This window comes from Uranotaenia lowii, unplaced genomic scaffold (genome assembly GCF_029784155.1).
Source record: "Uranotaenia lowii strain MFRU-FL unplaced genomic scaffold, ASM2978415v1 HiC_scaffold_653, whole genome shotgun sequence".
Classification (NCBI taxonomy): Eukaryota; Metazoa; Arthropoda; class Insecta; order Diptera; family Culicidae; genus Uranotaenia; species Uranotaenia lowii.
Genome location: NW_026598593.1, coordinates 1 through 19,673, shown reverse-complemented (window position 1 = coordinate 19,673; position 19,673 = coordinate 1). Strand labels below are relative to the sequence as shown.

Below are 19,673 nucleotides of genomic sequence, written 5' to 3'. Positions count from 1 at the left end.
ACTGATGCTATGAATGAATGTGTTCATCATTTTTTCACAATGCCGTTTCTTCTATTTTTCATAAGAACATCGTATGAAAATTGAAAGAATTTCATAAGTCTCTTATGAAAAATTAGTTTGGACGCAAAAAAGTGGTTCATAAGATGTATCTTATGAAATTTATAATAAAATTTCCTCTGAGTGTAACGTAGTCATAAAATTATGTTGAAGAAAAACATCATAATTATGATATGATGAGATATGATAACTTCCAATATAAAAAGAATTTAAATTTACAATATTTATAGTTGACCTCATTGAATCAATCATAGAAATATAATTGAATCCATTATATTCATAATCATATCAATCATATTATGATAGTTGAACTAACCATATTCACAATTAAATCAATCATATTATTGTAATGGAATCTATCATATTTACAATCAAATCAATCATATTATTTTAATTGAACATACTTTAATTATTGATGAATGAATGATCTCAATCATATATTATAGTTGAATCTAATAGATTTATAGTTGAATGCACAAAATCAATCATACAACCATATTTGAATGTATAATATTGTTGAACGCACAAAATCAACCAGATTGTCTATTATATGTACTGTTGACATTTTGATAATTATAGTTGCTCGAGAAGCAATCAGATATATGTTTGACAATAAGTGGATTATTGTAGGAAATATCAGATTTTTTTTATCCGTGACTTAATGCTTAATAAAGGAGTTAAAGTTGTTAAAAATAATCCCAATTCCATGAAAAAGTAATTTAAATCAATTTAGTTTTTGGAAAAAAATAAATTCAAACAAAATTGTATATCTTCAGTATAAATCAGTCGAACGATCTGAAACTTCGGGCGAGGGGAGGGTAGAGGGTGTAAATAGGTACAAGAAAATAAAATTGAGAACCTATTAAATATCATTTTGTTCATTCGATGAAATTCCAATGACACAAAATTTTATTGAAAGGTTTATATGGAAGAACTTCCTCAAAAAGGACCGTCTAGAAATTGGATTGCCGAAGTTCTTATAATAAGCTTCCGTATGAAATGTCACCCTCATTGACCACATGGTGGCTGAGCCCTAAGAATGTTTTTAAAATGTGCAACCATTGGAAAAAAATCTTACCACATGAGGCACGTCATAAAATTTGCTGGTGCAACTATTAAGAACAAACAAATTTAAATGATATTTTTTAAAGTTTTATGTTATTTATTTTTTTTTTTCAGAACACTTGAACTGTTGGATCTTGTTCATTAATCCGTGTCCTGTATCAATCAACAAAAAAAAAATTGAGCGAATCCAATTGAAATGACTAAAATACAGCATAAAAACCAAAATCATGTGCTTAACTGTGCAACTATTGGCAAATCACTCCAGTTTTTATCACTTGTTCTTTGTCTCAACTGCATTTTAGGTAACTGTTTCCTTCTTATTCAATTTTCACTACTTTTTTGACCAATACTTTTCTTTGACAAAAACTGGGGACAATTTGATGGATTCAGCGATTTCGAATTTGAAAAGAATTGATTATTTTTGAGCCACTTAAACACGTTTTCACTGGAATCTTACCGTTACCAATGATGGATTTTGAAAGAAGCTGTGCGTGCACAATTATTCTTTTCTTCTTCTCTTGGATTAAATAATGAGAAAATAAGGCAGAATAGTACATTTTACGAACAATCCAACGCTGTCAAAATTTTGCCTGTCCGATTACTAGAAACTTAGCTGTCACCAAAAAAAAGTGTCCATTCCTAAATGAACTAAGTTTTAGAGAAATGTTACACCTACGATACCTATTGCCAAAAAGATGACAATTAAATTCATAGTACAGCTTACTACGGCTTCCGAATGTATTAAAACAGCTTGGTAGATTGCCAGAAAACACTTTTTTTTAGCTATATTCTTATACTGTTTTAATATACGTTCAAAATACGTTATGGATTGATCGTATGAAAGTTGAAAAAAAACAGCATTTACCTACCAAAGTGAAGGTAATATACAAACATAAATTTCATTTCTTTCTAAAGCGACGAAAACTACACCAATTGGGCGCTGTCCGACACTTTATTCGTACCTATCGGAAGAATGCAAGAGAGCGCAAAATCTTACTCTCATAGCCTTCAGATCGTTGCCAACGACAATATTTGCCAGTTCTCCCATTGGTCAATATTACTCAATTCCCATCTGATTTACTGCCATCTGGATGCACTGCTGGTTGCTGAGAGAACAGGACGATGATTTTCTCACTTGAAACCCGCGCGAAAGAAAAATCATTAGAAAATAAACAAACATGGCGGACTTTCCATCATATCCGATAGAAATTGACCTAAGACGACATTTAATACGATCTTTTCACTATGCAGTTGGATTTGCGATTCGCAATACCATTGTAAACGATTTAAAATATCATTTCTGATACGATTTCATGTTTGCTTGGTTTAGAAAAACTCTCGGGAAAGTCCAAAATGTCGTTTTCTTATCGCTTGAATACCATCCTTGGCATCTCCCTTTTACAATAGATTTCCATAAAAATAAATATACCCCGTTAAAAATTCCATTCCAGGCATTGGTCCATTCCAGCATAAATTGGTCCTGTTTTCCCAGACTATCGTAGCTCGACTGTTGGTTGTACAATTTTCTACGCACAAGAACAAAATATTCAGTGATGAGAGTCAGAAATATAATTATGGCTAAAATATTACCCGGTATAGGCGAATTCTATCCACTTTCGAACAATCTCCCGGGACATTTCCGCTTCAGCGGAATCCGGTGGGAAGTCGGGGAAGTATATGGGCATCCGGAAAAGATAGATGAGCTCGTCGCTGTTTACCACACCATAGGAGGGAGGCATTGGACCGCCACAGTACAGGGACGAGATGGAGTAGCGTCCGAGGAAGTTGAAAAAGTAGACTGACATCGGAGTTCTGGATAGATCTGACTTTTGTCTGAAGATCCGGATGGATTCCATCAGGCCACAATGGAACTGAGCTTCGCTGACCATCTGATAGGTGAAAAAAATTGGATGAATTTCATGAGAATTGAAAGAGTCCGATAACTTACGCCTTGGAAGTTCTTCTTCGTTTCGGAGTTGATTGGAGCTCCTTTGAAGAACCTCTCGTTTAAAGTTGGTAAGACTTCTGGGGGTACGCCAGCGACATTGGGAACCAAAACTTTGTCCATGTTGATAACATCTTGCATAAGGGTGGAGTTACATTCAATAGCAACGGTGACGACGGCACCTTCTTTGGGAACCAGGCCGGTCATCCAAGGAATTTGTGCGTAACGTCCTTCAGCCCACTGTTTTCTGGGATCTTCTACCATGAAACTTCCTTCCACGGCTGGGTTTTCAATGACCGGACGATAGAGAACTATCGGATGTACGTACCAGGCCTTGAGTTTGGCAACACTTGCTAGCAAATCCACGGCAGGTACACCTCTAAGTGCTTGAACAATTTCTTGTGAAGTCATCTCTTTGATGCTCACAATTCCAGCAGCTGCCACTTGCTGTTTGGCAATCTCCAAGGGATTTGGCATGGGGCTGGACCATTCACAGTACACATTGCCACTACCGGAAATGGCTTTGGAAAACAGGCCCCGACTCATGGGACTCATCATGTGGTACTGAGTTGAAATTCCTCCGGCACAGTGCCCGTAGAGCGTTATCTGTTCTGGATCTCCTCCGAAGTTCCGGATGTTGTCATGGACCCATCGCAGTGCCATGCTCTGATCCTTGAGGCCAAAATTACCAGGTGCATACTTGTCTCCGGTCGAAAGGAATCCAAACAACGACAATCTATACTGCAGCGTAACCAGAATCACCTTCTTGGTGTCCATGAAACGTTCCGGTCCGAAAAGTGTCGGTATGGCAGACCACTTCAGGTAACCTCCACCGTGAATGTAAATTATAACCGGAAGGGCTCCTTGAACGTTCTATTAGGAGAGATTGTTTTTCTAAATAATTATTCACTGGTTGTAGACACTCAACCAAACACTCACCTTAGGTCTATACACGTTCAGAAAAAGGCAATCTTCAGCTCCCTCGATAACGGAACCCGGAAAGAAATCGTTCTTCTGAATACACATTGGACCGGCAACACTGGCATTATGGAAGCTCTTATAGGGGCCATGCGGCACTGGATTCTGTAATTGGAACACCACTTTCACTTAATTTCTTCCAAACCGTGGAAACCGTCAGCAGACTTACCGCAAATCTCAACTCCCCGACGGGAGCTTTTGCGTAAGGGATTCCTAGAAACGCATCGAACGGATCCTTTTCCCATCCGGGCATCGTCGTTCCACACAAACACCCATCGCGAACCTCGACTGCTGGAGCCCACCGACAAGTTCTTCCGCAATTTTTCTGATTTCCATAGCCCAAAGCAAAGTCTACCAACAAAAACGCACCCAAAATCAAAACAAACACAGTTCCTCGATTATGCTTCATGACTTCCACCGGCAACTGAACTTGGCCGCCACGCCGTGTACCATATTTATACTGACCTGCACACGCTTCGAGAGATTCTCCCAGTTATGAAAAAAAGCATCAAGGGATAACCCAAAACCAGTTCCAGGAGCAGATTATTTGGAGCGAAGCTCTTTCGGTCGATGACTTGAGGCAGCTCGATCGGACACCGGGAATTTCCATGCACCAGGAGAAATCCGGTCCGGTTGGTTATTTACGGTTAAAAATCTTTACCATGTAATGAGAGCCCTCACCGGTATGGGTTTAAATAGCTTAAAGACTCATAAAATTCAAACTTCTTAAGTTACAAATTGCTTCAGAGCATTCAGAGCTCTTAATCGTGAAAACTCTCCAATGGTTCCACTTTTTGCAAATCTGTTTCTGTGATGAACGTAAACAAATTTAACCTCTTTTGTAAAGGAGCAAATCGAGTGATAACGAAAATTCACACGACCTAATTCGTGCGCTTGCGAAACCAAGCGCAAGAACCTTATCAGTTTTGAGTTCAACAGGCAACGTATAACAGATTCAAGGCAAAATTGAAAACTGGAAACAGCGTGAGTGATCAATTGACCGCCTTTAATTTATACCTCGTTTTTTTTTTGGTACCGGTTCCTTATTGTCTCGAGGCTGGAGAAAGCAATATGCAAAGGTTCGGGGAGGGACAGGAAATACGAAATCAAAGTTAATCGTCAATTATGAGATTAAATTTCGTAGGAAAACTTTAAAAAAAAAATAGTCGAAACATTCAAGGATGGACTTATCCTTGAACAATATCAATCATTAATTTTTCATGGAATAACAATTTTTGTAAGAAAACTATTTAAACGTAAATTTTAACAGAAAAACGAGGTTTTTGTGCGTGCATGTTGAATATTCTCTATACATGGCGACCGTTAAAATTTTTGATGTTGATTTCTTAGAAACTCTCTTGATTTAAAAGGATCATTTGAGGAATATCCAAAAAAGATGCTGAATCTCAGCAAACATTTTAGTAGCTATATTCCTGTAGCATTTTGATATACGTTCCATATTCATAATTAACTGACCGTATGTAAGTGACAAAACAACTTTTACCTACCAAAAAGGAGGCAATATACATATATACATTGATTTCACTTCTTTCTAAAGCGACAAAAACTACACCAACTGGGCGTTGCCCGACACCTTATTCGTACCTATCGGAAGAATGCAAGATGTGATGTCAACCTTTCAGATTTTGTCTGGATCTTCCAGACTTTTTGGACTTTTTCCAGACATTTTTTCAGGTTTCCAGACTTTTGACATTGCTTCCAGACAATTCCAGACTCTTGGCTTAGGACGTAAATTGTTCTAAGAAACTATGAAATTTCAAAATAGTCATGGTAAAATATGGCAGTAAATGATTAGAATTAATGAATTTTGAATGCAAAATTGTTTGAAAGCTATGAATAATGGCAAATGCTTGCAGTTGTGCGTTAAATTGAGAACAGAACACGTAAGTGATAGTGTCAGAAACAAACGATTAATGGCTATCTGCAACAATGGGATCTGGCGACCAAAAAAAAAAGGTCATCACCTTCCCAAAAGTAAGCTATCCAGACTTTTCCAAATATTTCCAGACATTTTTTCAAAATCTTCCAGACTTTTTCGAAAAACAGTTGACAACCCTGCTCGGGAGGCACAGATGAGCGAAATCATTTCGAATCACAAACATGGCAGACTTCCTAACAATTCTGATTCAAACCGACTTCAGACGACTTTTTGTACGATCTTTTCACTATTCATTTGGAATAGCGATTCGCAACTCCATTTTTAACGACTTAACTTTTCATTTCTGATACGATTTCATGTTTGCTGGAATAATTCAATTTTGAATAACGTAGCTTGATTAGATAACCCGATATAAGAATAGAACTTGGTCAGGCCACTTTAAGAAGAATGATTTTTTCATAAGTTTTGCATTTGATAAATCCCGTATAAAAATGTATTTTGATAAGTAGTAATACTGCGGTATATGTTTTAGTATAAAGTGGTTAAGATATTTTTTGAGGCGTTGATTTGAAGATTTATACAATTACCTACTTACATAAAATCACCAATTGAGATCTCAAAACGACTGGAATTCAAATCTTACCTGTAAAGAGAAAAAAATCAAATTAATATTCAATCTTCATCGTTAGAAATTTCGATAGGACTAAGGGAAAGTTGAACACAAAGTTAAAGGATTATCCAGCAAAAAAGGGTAAAAGCCAACTTCTGTATTATTTTTTACGTTTGAGCTTTTTCAAAAGCGATTTTAAAGTAATTTTGTGTAGTAGATCGGAAAGATTTTGTATAAGCCAGCATTCTCAATACATGCTATACACTCCAGAAGGTACCAGAGCCAGGCTTCGGTAATTTCACTTTCAATGGCTCTCATTCGCTCGAAATTAGGTTACCTTAGCTTATTTGACTGCTCACATCCACCTCTAATCATTGAACCTGAAATGCTTGAAAACTGTTCTCAATGAAGAATTGTAATTATTTTTAAATTGTAATGGAAACAATTCGAACTCCACGATTGTTGGTGTGGTTCGGTAGATCCGTGATTGATCGAGGCCACCGATTTTGTACAGAGGTATAAAAAAACACTTGGGATTAGCAGCACATACTCTGTGTACAAAACTGATGTTCTCTCTTTGAACATCAGAAACGGCGCCGGCCACGTTCAAGAAATTCATCTGCATTATTGCAGTCTGGTGTCCAAAAAAAAAAAGATCATCACCTATGAAGTTTACCATTCAGACTTTTCTAGAATTTTTTTCAAAAATATTCCAGTCTCCACTGAGTCCACTGGAAAATCGTTGAAGTAGAGTGGTAGAGCCATGGAATTAAGTCGAGCCGGAGGCATTGGGAGGTGGTCGATGTCGTAGCTGAACGAACTCTCTTGGCCTGCACCAATTTCTAACTTCCTCTTCGGAAGTCTCCATTTTCCTCAACACCACTTTATACAAATTGAATATTGTCAATGAAGACTATCCCTTCCTCCCCACATGAGCCTACTTTGTTGACTGACTAAGAATCTGCTTCCTCTGAATTTACACTTCCTGAGAATTTCTCACGCTCTCGAACGAATTAAGGCGGCATCCATAAATTACGTAAGGCAAAATATGCACTATTTTGACCCCCTCCCCCCGTATGTCACAAATCGTCACGCTTGGACATACCCCTCTATGAAAATTACCCCCCCCCCATCTTTTCACGTTTTTGAATAATGGTTTTCGATGGTAAGAAAAGATTTTAATATAAAATTTATGAACGTTCTTCGAAATGGATTTAATATCTATCCAAATCGCTTCTTAGTACTCATTGATGATAACTATCTGATAAAATAAAATGATTGTCTTATTACTAGTTGTTCTGTGCTTGTTAACTGATGATCTACCTTGTTTAATTTATTTTGTTCAAGGAGCATAAAAAATTAAACAATTATGTAAAATCTACCCCACTAAGTAATGTTCGTCGGAAAAACCAAAATTGCATTTTTTAAATTAATTAAGAAAAAATAGTAGAATTTCCGTCTTAAAGTTGAATAGAGTTCTAGAGGGTAAATGTACATATCTAATATTCGATTTTCTAGCGATTATTTCTTGGATATCCAATACACAGTTTAAGAAGTCAATCTCACAATCATTAAAAAGGGAAGGTTACAAACCAGTTTGATCATGTTGAAGCTTACAAATTTTAAGCTGATTCTGGTGGACTCAACATTCTGCAAAAATTGCATGACATCATAAAAGCTGCGATGGAACTAAAATTTTTAAGGAAAAAATCGTTACGTAACGATGAGCATACCTCCCCCCCTCCCCTATGTCACAATTCGTAAGGCTCGAGCTTACTCACTCCCCCCCCCCTAGAAGCGTTACGTAATTAATGGATGCCCCCTAAGAACGTAACTGATATTGGCTCACCCAAAACGATGAAACATGGGTATACCAAAAGTTTATTCTGTTTATTCTCATTTTTCATTAGATATCGACATACCCTTCCATATTCACTACAGTTGAGATGTGGCGGCTGCGAGGTAGTGGCTCAAAAACACCACCTCAGAGATACTTGGCCCTTATCATTAAATTTAGTCCAGTAACTCCGATGAAGATTCTGATTACTTAACATTAAGTGTCAGGCATTGCCTGAGGGAGGCAACTGTTTTCCTGAAGTTGAGACCCTTAAAAATGGTTAGTAAGTTAAGATAATAATTAGCATTGAAGGTATGTTGAGACTAGTTGAATAAGCTCGATGAAAAGTACAGAGGATCGCAGGCTTCTGCCTGCGAGTTTTTGCGAGAAGAGAATTGAGCAATTGTGTTCAAGTTACATTGTACTCCCTACGCCATAAAGTCCACTTGGGACCACAGACCTTGGTGCTCACCTCTAAAGGTTTAGCACTATCCTTTAATAGTGGGCGGTCTATTAGCACAAGTGCGCTCCAGGCTCCAAGGCAATACTCATTAACGAGGCCTGATCTCTCCTCTGACGACTCGAGACCCGACCGCTGGTTTAACGACTCTAGATCTAACGTAAACATACCTCTCCTCTGCATGACTCAAGACCCGATCTCTCCTCTAACGAATCTGGCCTCTCCTCGTAATGACTCGAGATAAACACTTATTACCCTTCCTCTTGTTGACTGACGGCCTGATCTCTCCTCTTGCGACTTGAGATCCGACTTCTTATCATGAAGACTCGCGGTTAACCACAAAAACGTCTCCTCCTAAAGACTCAAGGTCTGGTTTCTCCTCTAACGACTCGAGGCCCGGCCTCTTATCCCCTAGTTTCGAGGTTCGCCACCTTTTGCCCGTCGATTGCTAATCCAGAGAAGCCTATCCTAGACTCGTGCCTGTTACAGCACCCACGAGGAACTTTACGCAACTACTCGGATGATTCCTGACAAAGACGTCATCCTACACCGACTAGAATGGCTGGTCCGGCGTCGAGAGCCACTCTGCCCGTGAGTTTCCCCGATCGTGGAGTAGCTCTTTCTCAACCATTTCCACTGCGAAGAAGATAAAGTCTTATCGCCGCTTCTTCGACTGATGGAAACTGAACTACTCGGGATACTCCCCAAAGGAAGATGTTGCCTTATCTTTGTAGCTTCAAACCAGGGGTCGGACGCACTCTACTCGACAGCTTCCCGTCGATGAGGTCAGTCTACTCCGACTGTTGTCTTCTTATATCCCTTTTTTCTCTAGCCCCGTCATGTAGTTAGGAACGAAGGCGTCTTCCTCCAAGTGTAGCTAGAGTGTAGTCGGTCGGACCAGAATTCGTAGGCTGTGAGTTGGTGGCCCAAAAATTCCCCTCAGAGACACTTGGCCCATGTCGTTAGAGGCAAATTAATCCAGTAAATCTGTTGAAGACTCTGTCAATGTACCCTGATACGATTGAACCCGAGTGTTGATGACGACAGACGACAGGCAGAAGTTGGTGCGTGTAGAGGGCTCCTTAGGTCTCTTCCAGTAAACAGAGTTGTGAAGAAGTTACTAATTGATATTGGCGAGAAGTTTGTTCAGTGCCCCCCTCATCCGTGGAAAAGGGAACATCAATGGATGAATCATGTTTACAAGGGTCAGCAGCATCTTCTTCTGCAGTAGGTACGCCACAACAAGGTGTTTGATCGAGGAGTTTAATACCATGCTGTACGAACTTACTCTGATGTGAAAGAGCCTTATTGTTATAAAGGGTGATTTCTACGCTAAAGCAGTAAACTGGGAGAAATAGAATGTATAAGTCCATCCATACTGATCGACACGTTGACTTGGATTATGCCGAACTGACATGGTCCAAGATTTGTACGCGACGTCTTCCCACGAGTCTACCTCTTCAGAGATGAAGCGCAATTGTTCCAAATTTTGGAGCACACTTCGGTTGATAGTTTTACGATTTTTCAGTGCCTACAGGACCATCAGATACCGTCACAGCCAGATTACCGTAGATGACAATGTTCAAGAAGTGCTACGAGACAAGAACATAAAGAGAAGTGCAAAAAGCTCAACGAGCAGCGGCAATGTTCAAGTCGTAGGAGCAATAGAATGCGAACAACACAAGATGAATGCATAAGTAGCGCAAAAGGGCTCCACTGCTGAATTCACCAAAGAGACTTCAAAAGATTCAAGGCCTGAACTCTCCTTTAACTCCTCAAGGTTCAACCTTCCTTCATTATGACTTCAGGTCCTGTCTTTTACTCATCGTGTGCCAATCTTTCATCCTGGGTTTGCACGTGGACGAAAGACACATGCTCACAATTTTGCATAAAGGAAAGGGAGCAGAGAGTAAAAGTGGAGTCTCTCAGTGCTTTTTTTTTCTCTCGCTTGAATTCAGTTTTGATGAGGAATAAACTCATAGTTGAAACTGACTGATCGCTATACCATATTTATCGCAGAATTTTAAACACGGGGGACTGAGAACTCTTCGTATTTGGAACAGTAATGATCAAAATTACAGGATTAATGCACAATTTGCAATACTTTTCAGCAATTCCCACAATTTCTCACTCTCTGAGCCCTGGCTTTTCTCTTTTTCACACAAATATACTCATTTTCACGCACAATTAGCCACAATTACAATCATTATCGGCTGCACAACTTGTGTGATCATTGGCGTACCGTGTCTCTCCATCTCAGTCCCCCGGTTTAAACTACTGATAAACTGATGATTATAATTGTCGAAAGTGCTGAATTTGATTTCCTTGTCGCATAACTAACGGCCAACTAAAGGTTGTTAGTGTTATTATACGCTTGCCAGATTGCCCGTTTTTACCAGGAAATTTGGCACAAAATTTGGGAAAAGTCCGTCTAGCCCGGTTGCCCGGATTTCGTTGCGAAAAATCCGGACTTTTCAAGGACTTTGCCCGGACTTATTCACATTATTTGCAAAATCAGACCAAAACCTCAAATTGAGATTTTAATTTTTTTATTATTCGTTCAAAACAAATTCTTTTAAGCAATTTTTATCAAAATCGTCAAGAACAGTTATCTGGAATGAAAAACATACGATTTATTATCAGCTTATTTGTTTCGATGAAAAAAAATTAGTGTTTATTTTTTATGGTTTTTTGTTGAGTAGTTCCTGGGTTTTGACCAAATATGCCCGGATTTTTGGTTAAAAATTTTGAAATCATATGTCCAGATTTTGTCAGGTTTTGAGATGAAATAGCATAGATTTGCCCGGCCCAGAGACATATTTCATACCATACAATTTCATACCATGAAGCAGTGTTCCGAAAATTACTAAACTCTCATGAGAGACACTGAAACGTTTTCAACAGCAAAAGCAAAACCTAAATTGTCGGTTGGTTTATCTCCCAGAGCGGGGCAAAGATTGTGTTCGATAGCGCTGCTCCGAGAATCAAAGAAATAAAATTTGAAAGAGAGACGTTCCTTCTCCAGTTGGAATTCTCAACTAATTGCGAAGCTACCTGATTTTCAGTTTCTTTTTTCACTCAATAACTTTTCTAGCTCACTCACTCACTCACTCATTCATTTACTGATCGATGATCGGATGCTGTCTGCCTGATGCATCTTGCTTTGTTGTTGCTGTTGTTGGGAAGGACCAAAATAGCCATTCAAACACACAGGCAATATGTATGTACATATGTATCTGCCGCTAAGGCAGAAAGTATGCAGGCAGTATGAACCGATGATTGAGTTTGAGTGAGTGAGTGAGTGGATTTTCGAATTGGATCTTGTATCAGTAAAGGTCTCAATCACTTCTGATACACCAGGTAGTGAGCTTGAGAGATAGACTTTAATGCGAATCTGCTCTCGCTTTTGAATCTTGTTTACATTGACTTCGCATTGTCGCTCTGCCGACTCTCTAGGGAACTACAGGCAGCAGCATTCGGCTTTGAATGTTTCCAACTAGAAACCTATCATGAGCGTTTTTTCCGAGTGATTTTTGGAACTCTGCCATGAAGTAATCCCAAACGGAACACTAACAAAAATTTACAATTTTTTTTTCTTTTCTCGCCTCACAATTAATTGCATTGTAAAGAATTCATTAGGTGATATGAATAAGAAAAAAAGCAATGACTTCGAGAACTTTTTCTAAGCTCGAATTTAAAAAAAACACAAAGAAACATTTATTTTGCATCTAGTTGAAAACACAGGTTTCAGTGGTGTTATAGAATTAATCTTTAATCAGTGTCATTCGTCTAGTCACTATAATAGTACTCATTACATAAGTTACGATTACTATTTGTCCCTTTCCACTCCTCGTATTCCCTAGCCGGGAAAGTACTCATTTCTCAATGAGTGAAACAAGATTACTACTCATTATTTCTGGCAACACTGTTGTGTTATCACGAACCTAATTTGAGAAGTGTCGCTTGACCGTGTAATGATGTAAACATTTTGACTGTCATTATCATCACCATTCTATAGGTCGATTCACGCAGTGCCTGGCCTCACTGTTTTTGACATTTCGCGATTCCTGTTTTGATTCCTTATTTTCCAATTCTACACGCTGATGAAGCAAAGCAAACACTTGGGTTCTCATTTAATTCTCATTCACACGTTTTTAGCAAAAGTTCTCAGCTCAATTTTGGAATAAAAAAAAAAGAAAATTAGATGTTTCGAGTATCAAATAATGAAAAATCAATCATTTTGTTTGTTAATCCAGCGGAAATCCAGCTGGAATAAATGGACTTAAACTTAAAAGTTGAACCACTGACATACTGACTGGCGCTGCTCGAAAATTAACGAGAATGTCGATACCAGTAAAATTTTCATGCTCGAATTGCTGCCGCACAATGTCGACGATAGGAGACTTCTAGCCAAAAACTGAGAGGAATTTTGTTCTAAGTCTCATGTCAGTGTGATTAGTTGTCAAACTATCAGACGTTATTTTTATTCCTCGAAAATATCATATCGGAAAAAATAATAATAGTGCAGACTTTACTTTCGGAATGTTAACCAGCGAATTTTCCTATATTGGATTCTTCTGTCAACGTATTTTGTTGTCGTACAAGGTGGTACAAGTATGTGCATTTGTTTACAGCTTCCGGTAAAAATAACACATGAGGCTTCCGGACAATCGATTCGGCACATTGGAATTCCTTAGAAGTTTCCACATTTGGACAGTCGATGGGATTTTTTGTTTTAAGTAGACGCGCTTTCCTTGAATATTCAATGCAAACTGGTTGGTCCAGAACAAATGTGTTGAAGATGGGTTTTAAAACATGTTGAAACATTTTAATAAACAAACCTCCTTTTCGAAATTTTTAACGAATTTTCAACTTTCTGTTCATTTCCAAAAAGATAAACATAAGAAACCAAAAAATGCGCTTAATTTAATTCACAAAATAGAACTTGGTTTTTTGCTATCTTTCAACCGAGTTTTGAGTTAAATTTCTTGACCGTGCAGCTACACGAAAAATTTCGCCGCACCCCATTTCTCGTTCGTACAATTTTGTAAACAGGACGCGCGAACTGTCACCACAAAAGGGAACATACGTCATCGTGAATCGACCCATTGTTCTCTGCAATCATCAATTGCGAATTGACGCAAAGAGAACAGAACCAAAACAAACTGTTCTGATTCTGCGAGGGCGGTTGGTGCAGATCTTCTGCTGCCGAAACAGACCGATCCTCAATGATTGTCTCCGGAGGATCCAAAGCCGGGAGAAACTGGAAGTCTCAGCACATCTTCTCTGGAACAAAATTTGTCTAGCCAATCGAAGTATTTCACTCGTGAAATAGCAAAAGCAATTGCTAGTGATTTATTCATACATCTCCCATTGTTGCAACACACCTGTTGCACATCGTTGCACTCCAGCCATTTGAAAAAAAAACATCCTAAAAACAGTCAAAACCAACAACCCATCAACAATTTGAAAAGAGAAAAAAGCGAATTTAGTCACGACCCGCACAAGAAGTGTTTTGATCAAACTTTCTTACGTAATAACAGATGGTTTTGGTGTTTTGTTTCTCCCTAAACCCAATTAGACAATTAATCCTTTTAACTATTCCAACAGTGAATTCGATTGTTTACTATCGACAAAATTTATTGATATTTACAGCTATCGGGAAAACATTACGGAATAAATTTCCATAAAGCCTGTTCGTGCCACCTTTAGAGACTACTGTCATTAATTTTGAGCCAAAATGATAAGCGAATTAACCAGTTAAATACGGTGGCGCCTATCGGCGACCGAAGCAGTTGAGAAGGAAATTCAAATTTGAAGGTTCCATCGAAATGTCTGTTTGGGTTTGGTTCCTGCTGAGCACGTTTTCGATAGTAAGTTTTGGGCAAAATTGGACCAGCGATCAATGTGACTTGAGCTGTTTTGAGTCTGGGCCTGCCGTTTTGATCGAAGATGGGTGCATTTGTGGAACGACGATGCCCGGTCTTTATGGGTCCAGCTCGTTCGATGCATTTTTAGGAATTCCATTCGCGAAACCACCCGTTGGAGAGCTTCGATTTGCGGTAAGTGCAAGTGTTTAAAAGTTTGTGAAAAGGAAAAGGCTAATTTGTTTTATTGAGTTTAGAATCCGGTGCCGAATGATCCATTTGAGGGAGTCTACAATGCCAGTGTGGCCAAAGATATGTGCTTGCAGCGTAACGATATTACCCCTTGGGCGGTGTTGGAAGGCGAGGAGGATTGTTTGTATTTGAATGTCTACAGGCCGAAAAATGTTAGAGGATTACTTCCGGTCATGGTGTTTATTCATGGGGGAGGATTCGTCGGAGGAAGTGCTCTTCCAGAGTTGATTGGTCCCGAAAAATTTATGGATACCAGGAAAGTGATTTTCGTGGCCATGCAGTACCGACTGGGAGTGTTGGGATTTTTGTCAACGAACGACAAACATGCAGCTGGAAATTTCGGTTTCAAGGATCAAATCATGGCTTTAAGGTGGGTTAGGAAGAATATTGGACAGTTTGGAGGAGACCCATCTAGGATTACCTTATTTGGACAAAGCTCTGGCGCCAGCTCTGTGCAGCTGATTATGATAAGTCCACTTGGTGAAGGTTTATTTTCGAAGGCAATAATTCAAAGTGGAAGCGGATTATCTCATTGGAGTCTGACTTCCGGAAATCCTTTGGAGTTGGCTAGAAAACAAGCAGCTGTTTTGGGAATCGAATCCGTAAGTAACATGAGCTCAGAAGAGTTGGTACAAAAGTTGCGCGGCGTCGATGCCGGGGAGCTTGTTAATAGCATCCAGAAACTTAAATATTGGTATAAACATCCAATAGTTTTGTACAGTGCTGTGGTAGAACAACAGGAGGATGAGTGGAGTTTTCTACTGGAAGACCCCCGAAAGCTCTGGGCTGCAGGCAAATATGTGCAGATCCCTTGGATGACTGGATACCTTCCAGAAGAAGGAGCTGTAATGTCCCTTCAAATACTTCCAAATAAAACTATGCTGACAGAATTTATAACTAACCAAAAAACTTTGGTTCCAATGATAGCTTCAGCTTCACCTGAAATTTTGCCATTTTTAAACGAACGATTTTTTGAAGGAAAACCCATCGATATAACAACAGCAAACGGATTAACTAAGGTAAGCCGTATACATCTAGGTTCAAAGGTTCAAAGGTTTTTTTTTAAACAAAACTTTCTTCTGCAGATGATTTCCGAGTCCGCTTTTCTGTACCCGATGATCCTGAGCGTACTCCAACATCAGAAAAACGCAAATCTACAAACGGCTCCAGTGTCGATGTACCATTTCAATTTTCGAGGTCGATTTTCTGTGGCTCCATTTTATACCGGACTGCCACCCACCGTTGATTACGGAATCGTCCATGCCGATGAGCTGCCCTACTTGTTCCGAATTCCCGCGAATCTGCCGGATTTCCCACCCGACTCATCGGAAGCAGCCATGTCCCGGGAAGTAGTGAACCATTGGGTTCAGTTTGCCCTAAACGGAGGGACAACCGAGGGACCACAGAAAATATTCTTCAACTGTAAACGGGAGCCTCTCGGTTGTTTGCCGACGATTGAGTTTAGGAACTCGAACCAAACTGAGCGTGGAATCGAGGTGGTTGAATTGGGAGCTTCTGACGAAAGCATCCAATCACTTCGGGAAATGTACAACTGGTGGTCCAAAAGAAACTTTTAAATTAAAAACAAAAACTGTTTCAGAACTAAAGATTTAGAAAAAAAATGAGCTTAACAAAATTTCTTTAATTTATTTAACTTGACCAGATAACGATTTTAATTTAAAAAGATTTTAAGATATCTTTTACTTGGATGCTCTGATATAAAAAACTGGACTTTGTCGATTTGGGTCATTTTTGAATTTTTCAAACCCTGAGGTCTAAAATGCTTTGTTTTGGTTCAAACTCATACATAATTTTCTCAGAATTTTCAAGTAACGTTTACATGAGTAAATTTAAGCTTAAAGGTTTGAATGCGAAAATTGAATATATTGTATTGAAAAATCAATATCATTTTTATTTTTTTTCTGTGGAACCGAGCCTGGTAACGGTTTTTGTGCCAATTAATAAATTCTCTAAAGAAAACTTTCCAATGAACAACTTTGTCGAAGACCGTAACTTCGTATCTTATTAGGCAAAAATGTTATGAGCTGTTTAACAGGTATATGTCTTTTGGCATTGAAAAATAATCAATTCAATTGACATCACTGCTGAGCGCCTTGCAGTATATTGATTGACGTCTTTCACGCATTACTTTGTGATACATTAGCAGTGATGTTACAATTAATTTATTGTTTTTCAATGCCAAAAGATTTACCTCTGTTAAACAGCTAATAATTTTTTTGCCTAATTAGATACGAACTAACGGTCTAGAACAAAGTTGTTCAGCGGAAAATTTACTTTAGATAATTCATAAACTGGCACTAAAACCAAAAGCAATCGTGGTTCCACAGAAGAAACGAAAATGATGATGATTTTTCAGTAAAAAATATTAAATTTTCCCATACATACCTTAAAATTCAAATTATTTAGGAAAACGTTTCTTAAAAAATCGGCAAAAAATCATGCATAAGTTTTGAACCAAAACAAGGATTTTGAGCATCCAGGGAAATTCAAAATTGTCTCCAAACCGACTCTGTCTAATGAAACACATACCTCAGAATTTCTTTCAAATTTCACCATTCAAAGTGAAATCGTTTCACTATGACAGTTGACCCAGAGTGCAGCAGCCTGCTCTCTTGTTCCAGTTTTCCACTATCAGGAAGGGATTTGGTGGAAAAGTCTGAAAAATATGTTTACAATTCCTATTTGCTGCCGTCTATGCATCTAGTGCAATTTTATTGATTCCTATCATCGCATTCCTCGAGGAGGATGGAGGAAACCGGAGACATTCAATATTTCCTTTGAAATTTAGATGTTTCAACGAAACTGGTACAGTTCGAAGATGACTTGGAATTGAGAAATCTGATTGAACATTGAACTTTAATTTCTCCAAGTTGTTACACCGCGTTTCAAAGATTGACATCCAACTTTGAATTCTTCTCTATCCCAATCTTGAGAGTGAAAATATTTGTTTCAGTTCATTTGAAAGTACTTATTTATTCGAGTCCAAACAAGTTTGGATCTGTATGACATTGGGCAACTTAATTAAGTAATCGAGAAAAAAAAGCTAAAATCTGAGAAAAAAAGCTTAAATCTGAGAGATGTGCTCCACACGGGTTGAAGAGAGCTGCATCTCCGTGTTATCAACATGAATATTTAAATAAATACAAATACAAAAAATACCTCTCTTCGTCTAAAGTCCATAGCGGAAACGTGCCTGCCAATCGGGCGTGCAATAACGAGAAAACCCGAGTTATTCGATTCTCGGTGGTTTTTTTTTTTTTTTAAATATGTCTTTATTTGTATCAAATCATCATTACACTTATATTACATTATTGCATTAAACTAGGTGTTCAGCTCAATAATGAACTGTTCATAGCCCTATAAGTAACTAGATTATAAAGATTTATTTATAAGATTTTAATTTGCTGAGCGCAATCAAGTTTTTAATGTAGGAGAACATCCTGTAATAGCAAAAATATTTTATACTTAAAACTAAACACTATCTTAAAATTAAACTAAACATAAAGAGAACGAATCTCTGCGATGGAAGACTGCATCGATTTGCCTCTGAAGTTGGAGATGATTTTGTTGGCCATCTCTTCGACCGATTCAATGCCCGCAATCCGATGAAGATCTTCGGTGCTGTGCCAAGGTGGAAGCCGCAAAATCATTTTCAGAACTTTGTTCTGAATCCTCTGGATGGCTTTCTTCCTCGTCGCGCAGCAGCTAGACCAAATCGGAACTGCATACATGATCGCTGGTCGGAAAACTTGTTTGTAGATGAGCATCTTATTTCGCAGACACAACCGGGATTTCCTGTTGATGAGAGAATAAAGAGATTTAGTGTATTTATTACATTTAGATTGAATATCTTCAATGTGATTTTTAAAAGTAAGATTCCGATCAAGTGTAAGTCCCAAGTACTTCACGTGATCAGACCATTCTAATGAAACCCCATTAAAAGTTATGGAATGATTTTCATTAGGTTTTAAAAAATTTGCTCTTGGCTTATGGGGAAATAAAATAAGTTGAGTTTTGGAAGCGTTAGGAGAAATTTTCCACATTTTCAAGTAATTCAAAAAGGAATTTAAATTTTGTTGCAATCTACTGCGTACCACTCGTAAATTTCGACCTTTGGCTGAAAGCAAAGTGTCATCAGCAAATAATCTTCTACCTTTTCCTTCTGGTACATCAGGAAGATCAGAAGTAAAAATATTATATAAAATTGGCCCAAGTATACTACCCTGAGGGACACCAGCTCTAATGGGTGTCCTTTCAGAGCATGAATTTTGATAGCTTACTTGTAAGGTTCGGCTAGTCAAATAATTTTGAATAATTTTGGTGAGATATACAGGAAAATCAAATCGAGCTAATTTAGCTACTAAACCTTTGTGCCAAACACTGTCAAAAGCTTTTTCAATATCAAGAAGAGCAACACCAGTTGAATAACCCTCAGATTTGCTAGCGTTAATCATATTAGTTACACTCAAAAGTTGATGTGTAGTAGAATGTCCATGACGAAAACCAAATTGTTCATCAGGGAAAATAGAATTCTGATTAATGTGAACCATCATTCTATTCAAAATAACTCTCTCAAATAGTTTACTTAAAGAAGGAAGCAAACTAATTGGTCGATAACTTGAAGGCTCTGAAGCACTTTTTCCAGGTTTCAAAATTGGAGTTATTTTGGCATTTTTCCATT

General features: G+C 38.2%; 2 protein-coding genes across 3 annotated transcripts; one reads left to right on the top strand and one right to left on the bottom strand.

Annotated features, from left to right (window-relative positions):
* Positions 1 to 581: 581 nt before the first annotated feature.
* On the bottom strand, positions 582 to 4,490 carry LOC129760548 (juvenile hormone esterase-like). The gene is made up of 5 exons (XM_055758203.1): positions 4,215 to 4,490; positions 4,007 to 4,150; positions 3,071 to 3,940; positions 2,713 to 3,011; positions 582 to 2,648 (listed from the first exon to the last, which is right to left on the bottom strand). Exons 1-5 carry the CDS (start codon positions 4,452 to 4,454, stop codon positions 2,417 to 2,419), a joined length of 1,785 nt encoding a protein of 594 aa, XP_055614178.1. The 5' UTR covers positions 4,455 to 4,490; the 3' UTR covers positions 582 to 2,416.
* Positions 4,491 to 14,159: 9,669 nt separating this feature from the next.
* On the top strand, positions 14,160 to 16,905 carry LOC129760547 (juvenile hormone esterase-like). 2 transcript variants are annotated; one of them, XM_055758202.1, is made up of 4 exons: positions 14,160 to 14,385; positions 14,508 to 14,914; positions 14,977 to 15,990; positions 16,057 to 16,905. In XM_055758202.1, exons 2-4 carry the CDS (start codon positions 14,684 to 14,686, stop codon positions 16,546 to 16,548), a joined length of 1,737 nt encoding a protein of 578 aa, XP_055614177.1. In that variant the 5' UTR covers positions 14,160 to 14,385; positions 14,508 to 14,683; the 3' UTR covers positions 16,549 to 16,905. The 2 variants fall into 2 exon arrangements, with proteins under 2 accessions (XP_055614177.1, XP_055614176.1); XM_055758201.1 differs by having other exon boundaries at positions 14,160 to 14,914.
* The last annotated feature ends 2,768 nt before the right edge of the window (positions 16,906 to 19,673 follow it).